The sequence below is a fragment of the Phacochoerus africanus genome, chromosome 5 (genome assembly GCF_016906955.1).
Source record: "Phacochoerus africanus isolate WHEZ1 chromosome 5, ROS_Pafr_v1, whole genome shotgun sequence".
Taxonomy (NCBI): Eukaryota; Metazoa; Chordata; class Mammalia; order Artiodactyla; family Suidae; genus Phacochoerus; species Phacochoerus africanus.
Genome location: NC_062548.1, coordinates 49,683,119 through 49,696,821, shown reverse-complemented (window position 1 = coordinate 49,696,821; position 13,703 = coordinate 49,683,119). Strand labels below are relative to the sequence as shown.

Below are 13,703 nucleotides of genomic sequence, written 5' to 3'. Positions count from 1 at the left end.
TGAATTGAGCAAAAGATCACCTTATAAAGTATATAGGGTGAAATAAGTTAAAATCTGGACCACATCCCATGTGCTGTGTCAGGAATGGAAGGGACGTGGGCTGTGGCTTGAGGAATTTGGGGAAGCCCGATGATGCTTTTAGGCTCTCTCTGTCCCCTAGGACTCATTTTTGTTTCCATAGGTGCTGATGCTGGTTTGTGGAAGAAGATTGCTCACAGCTCTGCTGCAGGCTCGGAGGTGGCCCTTTCAACCCTCTAGAGACATGAGGCTGGTACAGTTCCAGGCACCCCACCTGACAGGACCTCATCTGGGCCTGGAGTCAGGGAATGGTGGGGGTGTCATCAACCTCAGTGCCTTCGACCCCACACTGCCCAAGACAATGTTGGAGTTCCTGGAGCAGGGAGAGGCCGCTCTCTCGGTGGCAAGAAGGTAAGTCGCAGGCAGCATTTCCCTGCTGTAGCTGCCGTATTCTGTCTCTCCCGCTGCCCACCCACATCCCTGCCCTGGGAAACAGCCAGTGGGTAGCTCTTTGCAAGGGAACAGGGTCACCCAGCCTTCCTTTCCCACCTGTTCTCTTAGTGAAGAGCCTTAGAAGTCTCCTATGACAGCATCCTCAGTTCACAGAGGGGGACACTGAGTCCTCAGGCCACACACTTGGTGGTGGAGCCAGAATTCTCCTGTCACACTGCCTTCCCTGGATGATTAAGTTCCAGCTTGGCTGAGGGGCTGGAACCTGGGGTCCTAAGAGGTATCTTGGAAAGCTGGGGGAGAGATTGGACTCAGCTCATTAGAGGAGAGAGGACTGCAAAGAGGTCTTCTTAAAGACCATTCCTGGCGGAGTTCCCATCGTGGCTTAGCAGTAACGAACCCGACTGGTATCCACGAGGATGTGGGTTTGATCCCTCGCCTCACTCAGTGGGGTAAGGATCTGGCATTGCCATGAGCTGTGGTGTAGGTTGCAGATGCAGCTTGATCCCACATTGCTGTGGCTGTGGTGTAGGCCAGCAGCTACAGCTCCAATTCGACCCTGGGAACTTCTGTATGCCTCAGGTGGGGCCCTGAAAAGAAAAAGAAAAAAAAAAAAAAAAAAAAAAGGCAGTTCCTGGGTTTGGGCTAGATTAGGTAGGAAGCCTGGAGCCTTATGGAATCTGGTCTAAAGATGTTGATGAACAGTACATTAAAAAACACTGAGATGTCATTTTCACCTATTAAACTGACAAAAATACACAGTGTTGTTTGACAACGTTTGCCAGTACAGAGTCCTTGTATTAGTATTTTTCCCTTACTTTCATGTTCTCACAAGATTAGAAACTATTTCCGTGTCCCTCATCAGAGACATATTACTACTGTGCAGTAATATGCAGCCACACAGAAAAGAGGGTGCTGTATACTGTTATGGCAAGATCTCTAAAATATATATATATTTTAAAGGTGTATATAGTGTGCTGTCATTTGCATTAAAAAAGATGGGAGAAGCCTGTACATAGAGTGGCTGTGAAGAGCCAGGCAGGACACAGTGGTCGTCTCCAGGGATGGAGCAGGGTGACTAGGAGACTGGGTTGAAGAGAGACCTTTCCATTATTCCCATTTGCACCTTTTGAATTCTCATATGTGGACATGTATTACCTGATGCGGGAGAGGAAATTGACCTTGGCCAAGTACAAACAGTGCTGTGATATCAGAGGACAATAGCCCAGCTTGATTTTCATGCTGACTCTGTTGATCTAGAAAATATATATATATATATTTTTTGTCTTTTTGTTGTTGTTGTTGCTGTTGTTGCTATTTCTTGGGCCGCTCCTGCGGCATATGGAGGTTCCCAGGCTAGGGGTTGAATCGGAGCTGTAGCCACCGGCCTACGCCAGAGCCACAGCAACCGGGATCCGAGCCGCGTCTGCAACCTACACCACAGCTCACGGCAACGCCAGATCGTCAACCCACTGAGCAAGGGCAGGGACCGAACCCGCAACCTCATGGTTCCTAGTCGGATTCGTTAACCACTGCGCCACAACGGGAACTCCTAGAAAATATATTTTAAAAAGCAGAACTTGTAGGTGCTACAGGATCTGTAGTGCCCCTCTCTCTGCTCTGGTCTCTGCAGAGCCCTGGCTGCCCAGTTGCCAGTCCTACCACGGTCAGAGGTGACAATCCTGGCCCCAGTCACACGGCCAGACAAGGTGGTGTGCGTGGGCATGAACTACATGGACCACTGCAAAGAGCAGAATGTGCCGGTGCCCAAGGAGCCCATCATCTTCAGCAAGTTTGGCAGCTCCATCGTGGGCCCCTACGATGAGATCGTGCTCCCACCTGAGAGCCAGGTTGGTCGCTGTCTGTCACTGAGCCCATCACATGGACGCTTAGCATCCAGCCTAAAGGGGCCACCTGTTGCTTAGTAGTGCATGAAACAAATTCCAGTAGTGAGACAGCTCTTGGGAGCTCCCTTGTGGCACAGTGGGTTAAGGATCCAGCATTGTCACTGTAGTGGCTCTGGTCACTGCTGTTTTGTGAGTTTGATCCCTGGCCTGGGAATTGTCGTACGCTGCAGGCACAGCCAGAAAAACCACAGCACATTAATTTATATCTTTTCCTGATTACAAAAGTAAAGATAAGGAATAAAATACAGGTAAACATAAAGAAATTAAAAGTCACCCATATTCCCACTGCCCAGGGCTTGCAACATGAATGGTTTGCTGTATATCTTCCTAGTGTTTTTCTATTCCTGTTTCTGTTTATACTGTGCATATATATGCCTGCCATTTACTTAGGTCTCCATCAAGAACATTTTTCATGTCATTAAATATTCTCCCCAACATTTTTCAGGTTACTGCTTAGTTTTCTGTTATATCAGGGTCTGTAATTTCTTCAGTAGCCCTTATTTGCTAGATAGGTTGTTTCCAGTTTCTAGCGTTTATAAATAATGTTGCAGTGAATATTCTTACAGAAGACTTTGCACATCCGTGAATGCATGTTTATTTTCTTTGAATAAAGTCTTATAATTTGAATGTCTTTGTTGAAATATAGGCAGGGTTTCAGAACTTTTGGGCTATGAACTAAAATGGCCTTCAGAAGAGGCGTAAAAGCAATTTACATATCTGCTAGCAGTGTTTGTACCTTTGCTAACTCTGGCTGGTTTTTCTTTCAAGTTTTCGGTTTAGAAATACTTTGGAAATTATAGTAAAGTTGAAAAATAGTACAGTGACTATCCACAGAGACTTCACCTGGATTCACTGTTAGCATTTTGCCAGTATTTGTTTCTTCTCCTCTTTCTCCCTCTTCCCCTTTCCCTCTTCCTCTTCCTCCCTCATTTACCATGCTATACACACACTTTGTTGGGGGTGGGGTGGGAGAAAGAACCTTTACAAATAAGTTAACAGATGGGGTTCCCATCCTGGTGTAGCAGAAACGAATCTGACTAGGAACCATGAGGTTGCCGGTTCCATCCCTGGTCTCTCCCAGTGGGTTAAGGATCCAGCGTGGCTGTGGCTGTGGTGTAGGCCAGCAGCTGCAGCTCCGAATGGACCCCTAGCCTGGGAACCTCAATATGCCACGGGTGCAGCCCTAAAAAGGCCTCCCCCCCCCAAAAAAAAGTTAACAGACATTAAGACAATTGAGGACTCCACTCATAGAAAGTTCAGCATGCATCTCCTAAGAATAAGGACCTGTCCTACATGACCATAATACCCTTATCACAAATAAGAAAATTAACATGTATAATGTCTAATATATAGTCCAGTTGGGAATATACTCAATATTTGGGGGGATATTCCCATTTTCCCCCAAAGATGACTTTTTAATTTAGGTACTGTTTTGCCTTTTGAGTCCAGGATCAGTGAGTCGCATATTTTGTATTAGGTTATGTCTCTTCAGTGCATTTTATATAGAACAGATCCAGACTTTTTCTCAAAGGGCCAGTTAGTATTAGGTTTTGAGTGCCAAATAGTATTTGTTGCAACAATCGACATTGTAGTGTGAAAGCAGGCATGGCTGATAACAAATGAATGAATATGGATATGTTTCAGGAAAACTTTATTTACAGAAACAGCAAGAAAGGATTTGGTCTGAGAGCCATACTCTGCTGACCCCTGCTTTTTTTTTTTTTTTTTTTTTTTTGCTGTGGAGGGCCACACCTGTGGCATATGGAAGTTCCCAGGCTAGAGGTTGAGCCTATGCCACAGCAACGTGGAGTCTGAGATGAGTCTTCGACCTACACCACAGCTCATGGCAATACCGATCCTTAACCCACTGAGCGAAGCCAGGGATCGAGCCCACGTCATCATGGATCCTAGTCGGGTTTGTTACTGCTGAGCCACAACAGGAATTCCCCCCTGCCCTTATCTTTCATGACAGACTTTTTGAAGATGTCAGGTAAGTTCTCTCGCAGCATGTTTCACACACTGGATTTATTTGGTGATTCCTCATGATTCGGGTTAAACATTTTTGTCAAGTTCTTCCCAGGTGTTTTAGTCTGTACCATGGAATGGGTGGCTTATAAACAAGACGTTTAATTCTCGGAATTCTGGAGGCTGGGAAGTCCAAGGTTAATGTGCCAACAGATTTGGTGCCTGGTGTGAGCCTGCTTCCTGGTCCATAGATGGCTCTCTGTTCACTGTGTCCTCACATGGTAGAAGGGAGCTCTCTCAGATCTCTTTTTAGAAGGGTACTAATCCTCTTCATGGGGGCTCTGCCCCATTATCACCTCTCAAATGCCTCACCTCCTAAACCATCATGTTGGGGGTTAGGTTTCAATAAGGAATGGGGCAGGGGTTGGGGGAGACTAACGGTCTAGAGCCACAAGTGTGTACCCATACTCTGTCCCATTGGGAGGCTTGTGTCAGATGGTCCTGATGTTTGATCACTTAGTTTACTTAATGTTCACTAGATCTCTCTCTCCCCCCATATATATACATAAATGTATTCACTGTGGTAATTAACAAGCAATTTATAGACTCATGACCATTTTATTGTTCCACAGTTTTTCATCCAGGGATCATCTGGTCATCTTTACCTGAGTCCATTATTGCTCTAAGGGTTATTAGCAAAGGTGATTTATTTTTCTGTCATGTTTTCTGCTTTTATTAGCCAGTATTCTGCCTCCCTCTTTTTTTTTTTTTTTTTTTTTTTAAGGGCTGCACCTGGGGTGTACAGTGGTGCCCAGCCTAGGAGTCAGATTGGAGCTACAGCTGCCAACCTACACTACAGCCACTGCAATGCAGGATCCGAGCTGCGTCTGTGACCTACACCGCAGCTCACGGCAATGCTGGTTCCTTAGCTCACTCAGCGAGGCCAGGGATTGAACCCACAACTTCATGGTTCCTAGTCAGATTTGCTTCTGCTGCACCACAATAGGAACTCTTCACTCTTTTTTTTTTTTTTTTAACCCCATCCTCTTAGGATTACTGTAAAACTCCTGGTTTTAATTTTATCAAGTGTTACAGTTCATTATTTACACTCTTTTTGATACTCAAGAGGGTCTCAATTTGGCCAGTGGGGGGCTTCAAGTTAGCTGCCATCTCCATCACTCTTTGAACAATTCCTTACTCTGGCCAAGCCATTCCAGGCTCATCTTGTACTCTCTGTCTCAGACCTGAAATTAGCCACTTCCACAAGGAAGCCAGTTCTTTTTAGTGTTACTGGTAGAAAGAGCAGTCAGTTTAAAAGGTTACAGTGTGTCTGTTTTATGCTTGCCCTCTGCTGTTACAGAAAAGGCTGCGTTTTCCTTTCGGTAGCCACATACATGTATTTCTTTTTGTGACAAGCCTTTGGCCCACATTTATTTTGGCATGTTGATCTTCTACTTGTTACTGTGTAAGTGAGGAAGTACATGAAAGCACATAGAGCAGTGCCCTGTGCACGGTGGGCTTAGCTGGTCTTTGTATTCATCCTCCTTTTTGGAAGTAGCTGGGGCACTCTTGAACACCCTCCTCAGACACATCCTACTCTTCTGCAGTCGCAGGGGGAGCTCTGCCTACCCCAGTGGTGCTGCTGCCACTGCCTGGAGTTTATGGGCATACACGTGGTACCACCTATGCTCTTCACTCCACCCTGGTTCTTGGTCTTACCGTGTGGGTCAGCAGCCAGCCCCGAATGTCCAGAGGCCCCGGCCCTGAGGCGTGGTGTGTAGTCCCTCAGCACAGAACTGGGCCCAGAGCTGGGCAGCTCATTGCTTTTTCCCACCTACAGGAGGTGGACTGGGAGGTGGAGCTGGCCGTGGTCATTGGAAAGAAGGGCAAGCACATCAAGGTGAGGTGGGAAGGGTGGTGCTGGCTGTCCCTGGCATTGGGTAGTGGTTGGCACCTACCAGCTCCTGACACTGCCTTGCTCCTCACCCACCACCTGGGCTAGCTCTGGCCACTAAAGTGGGATGGAGGCTTTAAGATTCTTTGTTAGAGGGGTTGGTGTCACCGTGATCAGACCTCCAATCTGGCCAAATCCTCTGCCCCCCCCTGCCCCCTAGGCTGCAGATGCCATGGCCCATGTGGCTGGCTTCACTGTGGCACATGACGTGAGTGCTCGTGACTGGCAAATGACACGCAATGGAAAGCAGTGGCTGCTGGGAAAAACCTTTGACACCTTCTGCCCCCTGGGCCCTGCCTTGGTGACCAAGGACAGTGTAGCAGGTAGGTCTCTGACAGCTCGCTTGGTGACGCCTCTTCTTGCTCTTGGATACATCAGTGAAGAAAAAGCAGCTTTCAAGAAAATGGGAGTGAGGGGTATGGCTCCATAATCTCCAGAGGGTCTTCTTCCCTGTCTCCTCACCCCAGAGAGGACCACCACTGCAGAGGTGCTGCTGGGCCTGAATTTATGAATGAATTACAAAGAACAGTGCTCTCTGGATGGGTGGGTCAGGTTTCCTCTGGGAGAGTCAGTTGGAAGGAAGCAAAGCTGGCCTTCGAGCATTTCAGAAGAATGGCTGTCACAGGTCCTCTGCATCTTCGGCAGCAAGGGAGATGTGCGATCACTCCCAGCCACCGTGTAACCAGGCAGTGGCAGCTCCAAGCAGCAAGGGCACGGTGAGAGCCAGGAAGAAAGCATTGTTAAGAGGACAGAGCAGAGCCCTCTGGGTGGGGCCATGTCCATGCATCAGTGAAGTGGTGTCCCCGGGGGTATGTTTGTGAATGTGTAAAACACACAAGTTACCAGTGTCTGTTACCCCAGGACACTGTTACAAGTAAGCTGTCAGGAGCAGGAGTCTTCACTGCCCCCCCTGCTCATGCAGTTATAGATGCCAAGCAAGCTTCTGCTGTGGATGTTTCTTACAGCAAAACTGAGCTGTTTCCCACCCCCCTGCCCCCAGGAGAGTCTGGAACATCCCCTCCTTAGCCCGCCCAAGTGATCACTGGCAGACGCTCTGCTCAGTGGTGGCCAGTGTCCACACACGAAGGGAGCCCAGCAGCCAGCCTCCTCACTAACAAGCCACAGGGCTCCTGTGCTTTCATTCTCTCTTTATCAGGAGGGGTTTGAGGGAGAGAAGGGAGAATCCCAGAGTGGTGTTTTTACATTTCAGACCCACACAACTTAAAGATCTGCTGCCGCGTGAATGGGAACGTGGTCCAGAGCAGCAATACTAACCAGATGGTGTTTAAGACAGAAGAGCTGATAGCCTGGGTCTCCCGGTAAGTGGAGTGGAGTCCCACCCCAAACACCTACCTGGAGGCTGAACAAGCCCTCCATGCCTGGCCTTGGCCACCTTAGCCCCTGATCTCACTCAACCCTTTTGCCCTAGATTTGTCACTGTCTATCCAGGAGACGTCATCCTGACTGGGACCCCCGCAGGAGTTGGTGTATTCAGGAAACCTCCTATCTTCCTCAAGGTAGGTTGGTTAAAGGAGGGAAGAGCGAAGGACCCAGAAGGCCTGGCCGTGCTGGCTGAGGCCTGTGTGTGCCAAAAGACTGACAGCCTCACGGCTCACTCTGTTGCAGAAGGGTGATGAAGTCCAGTGTGAGATTGAGGAACTGGGTGTCATCGTCAACAAGGTGGTATGATGGCCTCTGCTGCCAGCGTGGACTTATGATGAGGTGGGGGCATGTGTTCCCATGGAGCTGAGCACAGGGAGAGGCCTGGTGCCGCCCCCGAGGATGCTTCTTCCTCAATAAACTTTTATTTTCTGTCTGCCTTTAGGGTTTGTTTTGAGGCGTGAGACGGGGCAATTCTCACAGGGATGGGGCAGATCAAAGACACCTGCTGAGCTTGGGGAAAGAGGACTCTTGTTTATTGCACCAAAGGATGGAGAAAGCAAGCAACAGCAAGGGCCAGTCAGACCTTAGGGATCTTATAGTCCATCTGAGGGTTTGCAGCTCCTAGTCTTCAGGCTCCAGGGCATGGCCGTGTTCTGGGACTGAGAAGGCTCAGCAAGGGGCTCCTCCCTATAGTTCTAGCCACAGATGAACTGCTGGATGAACTGTTCCAGCTTTTCCTGGTTGTCCCAGCTGGCAAAGGTAGGGGACAGGTGGAGCATGGGGCCGGCAGGGCTGGGCATCTGTTGCAGCACCTGGGCCACAGAGAAGGGCTCTGAGTACCCACCCTGGGGCTGCGCCTCTCCCCAGGGAAACTGCGGTGAGACCTGTAGTCACTTAAGCCCCAGTGCCCACCCAGGCACAGGATGAGCCGGTGGTTTGGGAGACCAAGATGAGCAGGAAAACTATCCTCCAACTAGTGTCACCACACATATTCTTGGGAGACCCTGGGTAACACCCAAGGTAGGTACAGCTGGGCTCCCCTGAGCAGCTCTATCAGGATGGAAGGCCAGGGGAGATAGGAGGTTGATGAGACTGGCCCCTCTTACCCCCAAGTCTCTGAAGGTCCAGACAGCACTGATGGCGAGATTAGGGTCTGCACACTCTGGAGGAAAGAGAAAAGCGAAGGCTATAGAAGGGTGTGGGGGCCACGAGGCACAGCCTCTCTCTTGTTTAGAGAAAGAACAACCTAAGGACAGGGCTCAAACTGGACCCAAAGGCTTCCTTTCTCTACTCTGCAGCCATTGTCCTGAATTCAGCTCTCACTGCCCAGTAGGGGGCAGCAACCACCAGCAAGCCTGCCCCTGCCTCCCTAGGCCTGGGCTAGCCGCTTGGAACTCACCAAAGAACCCTTCCTCCTGGGCAGTGGCCTGTAAGAACTGGAACAGCTGCTCCACGTAGCCAGACTCTGTGGGAGAGAGAAGTCCAAGCCCTGGGATCCCACACAAGTCCAGCCCCTCCCCTGAATGGCCACCAGAGTGCGGGCCTTACCAGTGTCTGGCAGCTGTCCCTGGCGGAGGAAGGTGGCAGCCTGCGCAAAGGCCTTGAGCAGCGGGCTGAGCAGGCGGCAGAGGAAGAGGAAAAAGTCAGGGCAGCGTGACTGCTGGCTGAGCTGCAGGAGGACAGGCTGGGGTGAGGGCAGCCCAGTGCCTCCCTCCCACCTCCCTCCACTCGTGGCTTCTCACAACATACCCTGAAGTACCGGCCCTCAGCCTCCTCAAAGTTGTCACTGTCACTGTCAGTGAAGTCCCCACTTGGTTTCCACAGCAGTTTAGCACTCAAGCGCTGCCGCCTTGTGTCACAGGCTGGCCGGGAACCTGGGGTCTGAGGGAGCCATTAGACCCTGTTAGGCTGGCTGAGGTTCAACTCTGAGCCCCCTAGACCAGGTACATGGCCAGCCAGCATGGGGAGGTAAAACTGGCACAAGCAGGCTGAGGGAGCCCGGAGGATGCCCCAGACAGTGACGCCTGCTGAGCCAACTTGCAGGATGAGAGGATGTGAGCACCCACCCTCAAGGGCCACAAGGCTGTGGGACAGAAAATGTGGAGGGCAGGTGCTGTGGAGAAACCCTCAGAGGTGCATTGTCCAATCCTATCACAACAGCTACACATGGGTCCCAAGGTGGAGAGTGGCTTCTCTGAATACACCAGGGAACTGGCCCCCAGAGTGCAACAGGGAGGAGGAGCCCAGGCAGCTGTCACTCAAGAGTGGAGGCTGAAGGGGGCCAGGCCCCTGGCAGGGACTTCGTCTCCAGCTGCCCTTCCTACCTCTTCGGCGACCAGGAGCCCACACTGGATGAGCCGGTCCAGCACCTCCTGACAGTAGCAGTAGGAAGACTGGCAGGGCTGGGGAGGAAGGCATCTATGTGGCTCAGCAGAGCCAGAGGCTGGGCAGGCACAGGCCCCCACCTACACCTAAGAAGGGGAGGCCCAGGACTGCGCCGGGCTGGGGGTGGGAGGGTCTGACCTGCAGCAACAGCAGGTCCCGTGGCAGCAAATGCAGCAGCAGCAGGATCTGGCGATACAGGTCATTCTGGCTCAGCAGCTCGATGCCCTGCAGCTCCCAGGGCCCCTCAGGTGGCACCCTGCCTGCCAGCAGCCCCCGCACAGCACACGCTGGCGGGGGGGTGTGTGTGAGAAAGGAGGCCATTCCCCTCACCCCTACATGGCTTCCACCCACCCTGGAGACTCACCACCTACAGCCTCGCTCAGGAAGGCAGGCAGCAACTCAGCGCTCAGGCGTGCCAGGTGCACGAGGCCTGGGCCCGGCCGTGGAACCACCAACAGGTCCCCCTGGTGGACGCGCAGCAGGGCCACGTGCGCACGTAGCAAGCTCAGGGTGTGCTGCACCAGGCACCGCAGCTGCCCCGAGAAGCCCACGTCAAAGCCACGCAGCAGCGTCTCCTCCGTCAGCCAGGAGAACTCCCCCAGGAGCTGAGACAGGAACACACCCTGGGCGGGCAGTGAGGGGCTGAGCACAGGGCCATACCGCCTCCCCTAGCCCCCACCTCGCCGTGACCTACCTTCCGGTGCCTGAACAGCAGCAGTGTCGCCATGATGGCTGTGCTCATTACCGCCGAGCTGGCCACGCTGGCTGGCGGGTGGGAGGGGATGCTGGTCAGGGGCCGAGAGCCAGCCAAGAGCACACCTCCCTGGCAGCAGCCACACACACGCCCCTCTACACAACTACACCTCTGGAAAGGGGAGCGCAAGCTCTTGGTGCCCCCCTCCTCCAGTGGAGAAAATTGGCATTTATCAACTATATATTGAGAACCAGGCTGGGAGCTCGGGGGCATCCCTTGCCTCTTGTAGCTCTGCTACCCACCCACCCAGTTTCTGCCACAGAGGAGACACCTGAGAAGACGGTAATAAGGCTGTTATGAGCCCCTCTGTGCCAGGCACTGTGGTTATATCTCTTAGGTTATCCTGTTCAGCTAACATCACCTCAGAGTGAAGTGACATGCCTGAGGCTAGCCAGGTGGCCGCCTGTGTGCAACTCACTCAGCAGCTCCATCATGTCTTCCCTGGCTGCCCTGCTCCTCAGGGGCAGGGTCAGATCCCACTCCTTCACGTTCCAAGTGGGCCTTGCAGGAGGAGGGGCAGGGACAGAAACCTACCCGGAGCACAGGGCCCTGACGACCAGCCACCTCTGAGGAGAGTCTGCTCAGGAGCCTCTCCCAGAGACCAGACCAAATTCCCCTCACCATTCAGGATGTGACGGCTCAGCCTCCTGACCAGGAGCTGGTCCTCTTCCTTGAGGGCCAGAAGGGGCCCGGTTACTGGGGTCCACTCCTGCTCCTTCTCCGTGTCGGGGACGACAGTACTGCCATAGAGACAGATCAAAGGATGAAAGGACCAAACCTAAAAATGGTCACTGGGAAGCCCAGAGCCTTCCCCATCCCCACAAAAGACAAGAGGTGGATCATGGAACCCTGTCCTTCCCAGGCCCGTGTGCCATAACCCACCCAGATTACAGGTGGGGGCGTAGGGGTGTGTGTGTGTGCAGTGCCTGGCACGGGTCTAGATGATCTTAGGTTATCTGGTAAGGTCAATGCCAAAGGGCTTCCTGCCAGGCCCCGGGCCCTGGCCACTCCTCTGCTCTTACCACTGGCCCAGCACAATGGGCTGCAGCAGCTGCTCCAGGGTCTGCCTGCTGTCCCAGCAACTTCTGGCATTGATAGTGTATTCCTGCCAGGACAAGGCTCTTAGGTGGTCAGCCCTGGCCCACAGGACATCTGCACACAACCCACCTGAAGTGGGCAAGGCTATCCCTGCAGTGGCTTCAGGGACAGGCTGCCAGAAGCCCCAGGACAGACCCCAGGTAACTCCAGCCTTGCCTAACAGGTTCCATACCTGCAGGGAGAAGGGCTGAGCCAGATGTACACGGGCACAGACCCTGCGGCCACGGCCCCATCCTCGTAGGCTCCGCAGAGCAGCCAGAGCTCCCGTCCACAGCCCCAGTGGGGCCAAGGCCTGCACGGAGGGAGGGGCTGAGTGGGCCAACTTGCCTGGGGCCTGCTTTCTGCTCAGCTGCATTTTGGGTCCAAGCTGGTACATGACCATGGCCTCTACAAGCTCATTTCTCATCTCTGAAGCAGAAGAAATCCCTCCCTAGCAAGGGCTTTTGAGGATGAGACAAGAGGATGACTGTCATAGACCTGGTAGGTGCCACAGGATAATGACTGTAGGGGTGAAACTCCTGGGCACTCCCCCCTTAACTCCAGCCCCAAGGGGGACTCAGCCACAGGGCACGATATTGTGCCTCCTCTCGAGATGATGTCCACTTGGGGTTCCCAAAAGCAGAAGAGTCTCACTTGGTATGTGTCACGGGGTGCATCTGGAACCAGGTCGTAAGTGATGGCCACTGGCACTAGCATAGCATCAGGGACAGTGCCCACCTGGACAGCCTGAACCACCAGTCCCAGCCAGGTCTGGCCCAGGGCTGAGAGCCGAGGCCCCTGAGCCCCAGGGGGCTCTTCAAGGAAGATGAGCAGGGGCTGCCCGCTGACCAACAGCTGCTGCACAGCCTACAAGTGGGGAGGGGAGGCAGGTGTCAAGGCCAGAACAGCCAACAGGCTCCTGGACCCTGGCCTGACCCCATGTACAACCACTGGGCACACAGTACTCACCTCATGGAACACAGCCCTTGCAAGGAACCCCTCAGAGCTGTCTGGGGAGAGGTTGGCCTCTGGGGGTAGAAAAAGTCCCCCAAGTTTCTTCAGCAGAGCTCTGTGGGGCACAGGGCAGAGAAGGGAAGGGACTCAGGAGATGGGACCAGGCAGTAGGCTTGTGAGAACCCAAGCCCATTTGGGCCCAGCCTGGGTCCTGCCTGCACAGCCTGAGGCACCCTTGGCCCGTAGCTGACCCTCTGCCTGAGCCCCACGGGCTGGGCTGGCAGAAGATGGGAGCAAAGGGGCCAGGAAGAGGCTCCGAGAGCTGCTGCCAGCCAGACCACCTTACACTCGCCACACCCCTGACCCAGCCTGGGGTCCTCTCCCCATATGTCTAAGGGCACACAACTTTTACCTGAGGATGGGGGAGAAGATACGGGGGTCCCAAGCCACACGGAGCACACCCAGGCCCTGAGAAAGCAGCACAAAGGGCAGCAGGATCCCATCCAGGAGTGACTTGTGGGTAGAGAGGAGCACGAGCGGCGAGCCCTGATCCAGGGAGAGCCAGAGGGAGGTGCCAATCCGCTCCCGACCCTGAAGATGCAGGAGCCAAAACCCGGCGCCTCCAGACCCGGGGCAGCCCCAGAGGGAGAGAGAGCTCAGCTGAGCAGTTCTTCCTCTGAGCACATTTCCCAAAAGCAGAGGAGCTCTGTCAACAACTTTTAAGGTAATCTACTGACGTTATGATGGTTAAGACCATGATGAAAAGCCGTTAGAGGAAGCCCCACGGGAAAAGGACCGTGAGACACGAAGAGAAGGTCATCAAAGAGCAGTGGATTTTTCCCACCAGCTGATGGGG

General features: G+C 53.0%; 1 protein-coding gene and 1 pseudogene across 2 annotated transcripts in view; one reads left to right on the top strand and one right to left on the bottom strand.

Annotated features, from left to right (window-relative positions):
* Positions 1-8,110, top strand: part of LOC125127735 (fumarylacetoacetate hydrolase domain-containing protein 2) — a 35,858-nt gene extending 27,748 nt beyond the window's left edge. For both annotated transcript variants that reach the window (XM_047781217.1, XM_047781216.1), the window contains 7 exons: positions 182-429; positions 2,102-2,318; positions 6,181-6,240; positions 6,455-6,617; positions 7,505-7,613; positions 7,724-7,811; positions 7,921-8,110. In XM_047781217.1, coding sequence (XP_047637173.1) covers positions 188-429; positions 2,102-2,318; positions 6,181-6,240; positions 6,455-6,617; positions 7,505-7,613; positions 7,724-7,811; positions 7,921-7,983 — 942 coding nt within the window. In that variant the 5' untranslated portion in view covers positions 182-187 and the 3' untranslated portion in view covers positions 7,984-8,110. The remainder of the gene's footprint in view (positions 1-181; positions 430-2,101; positions 2,319-6,180; positions 6,241-6,454; positions 6,618-7,504; positions 7,614-7,723; positions 7,812-7,920) is intronic.
* A 192-nt stretch (positions 8,111-8,302) lies between these two features.
* Positions 8,303-13,681, bottom strand: LOC125127734 (glycerol-3-phosphate acyltransferase 2, mitochondrial-like; annotated as a pseudogene).
* Between the last annotated feature and the right edge of the window lie 22 nt (positions 13,682-13,703).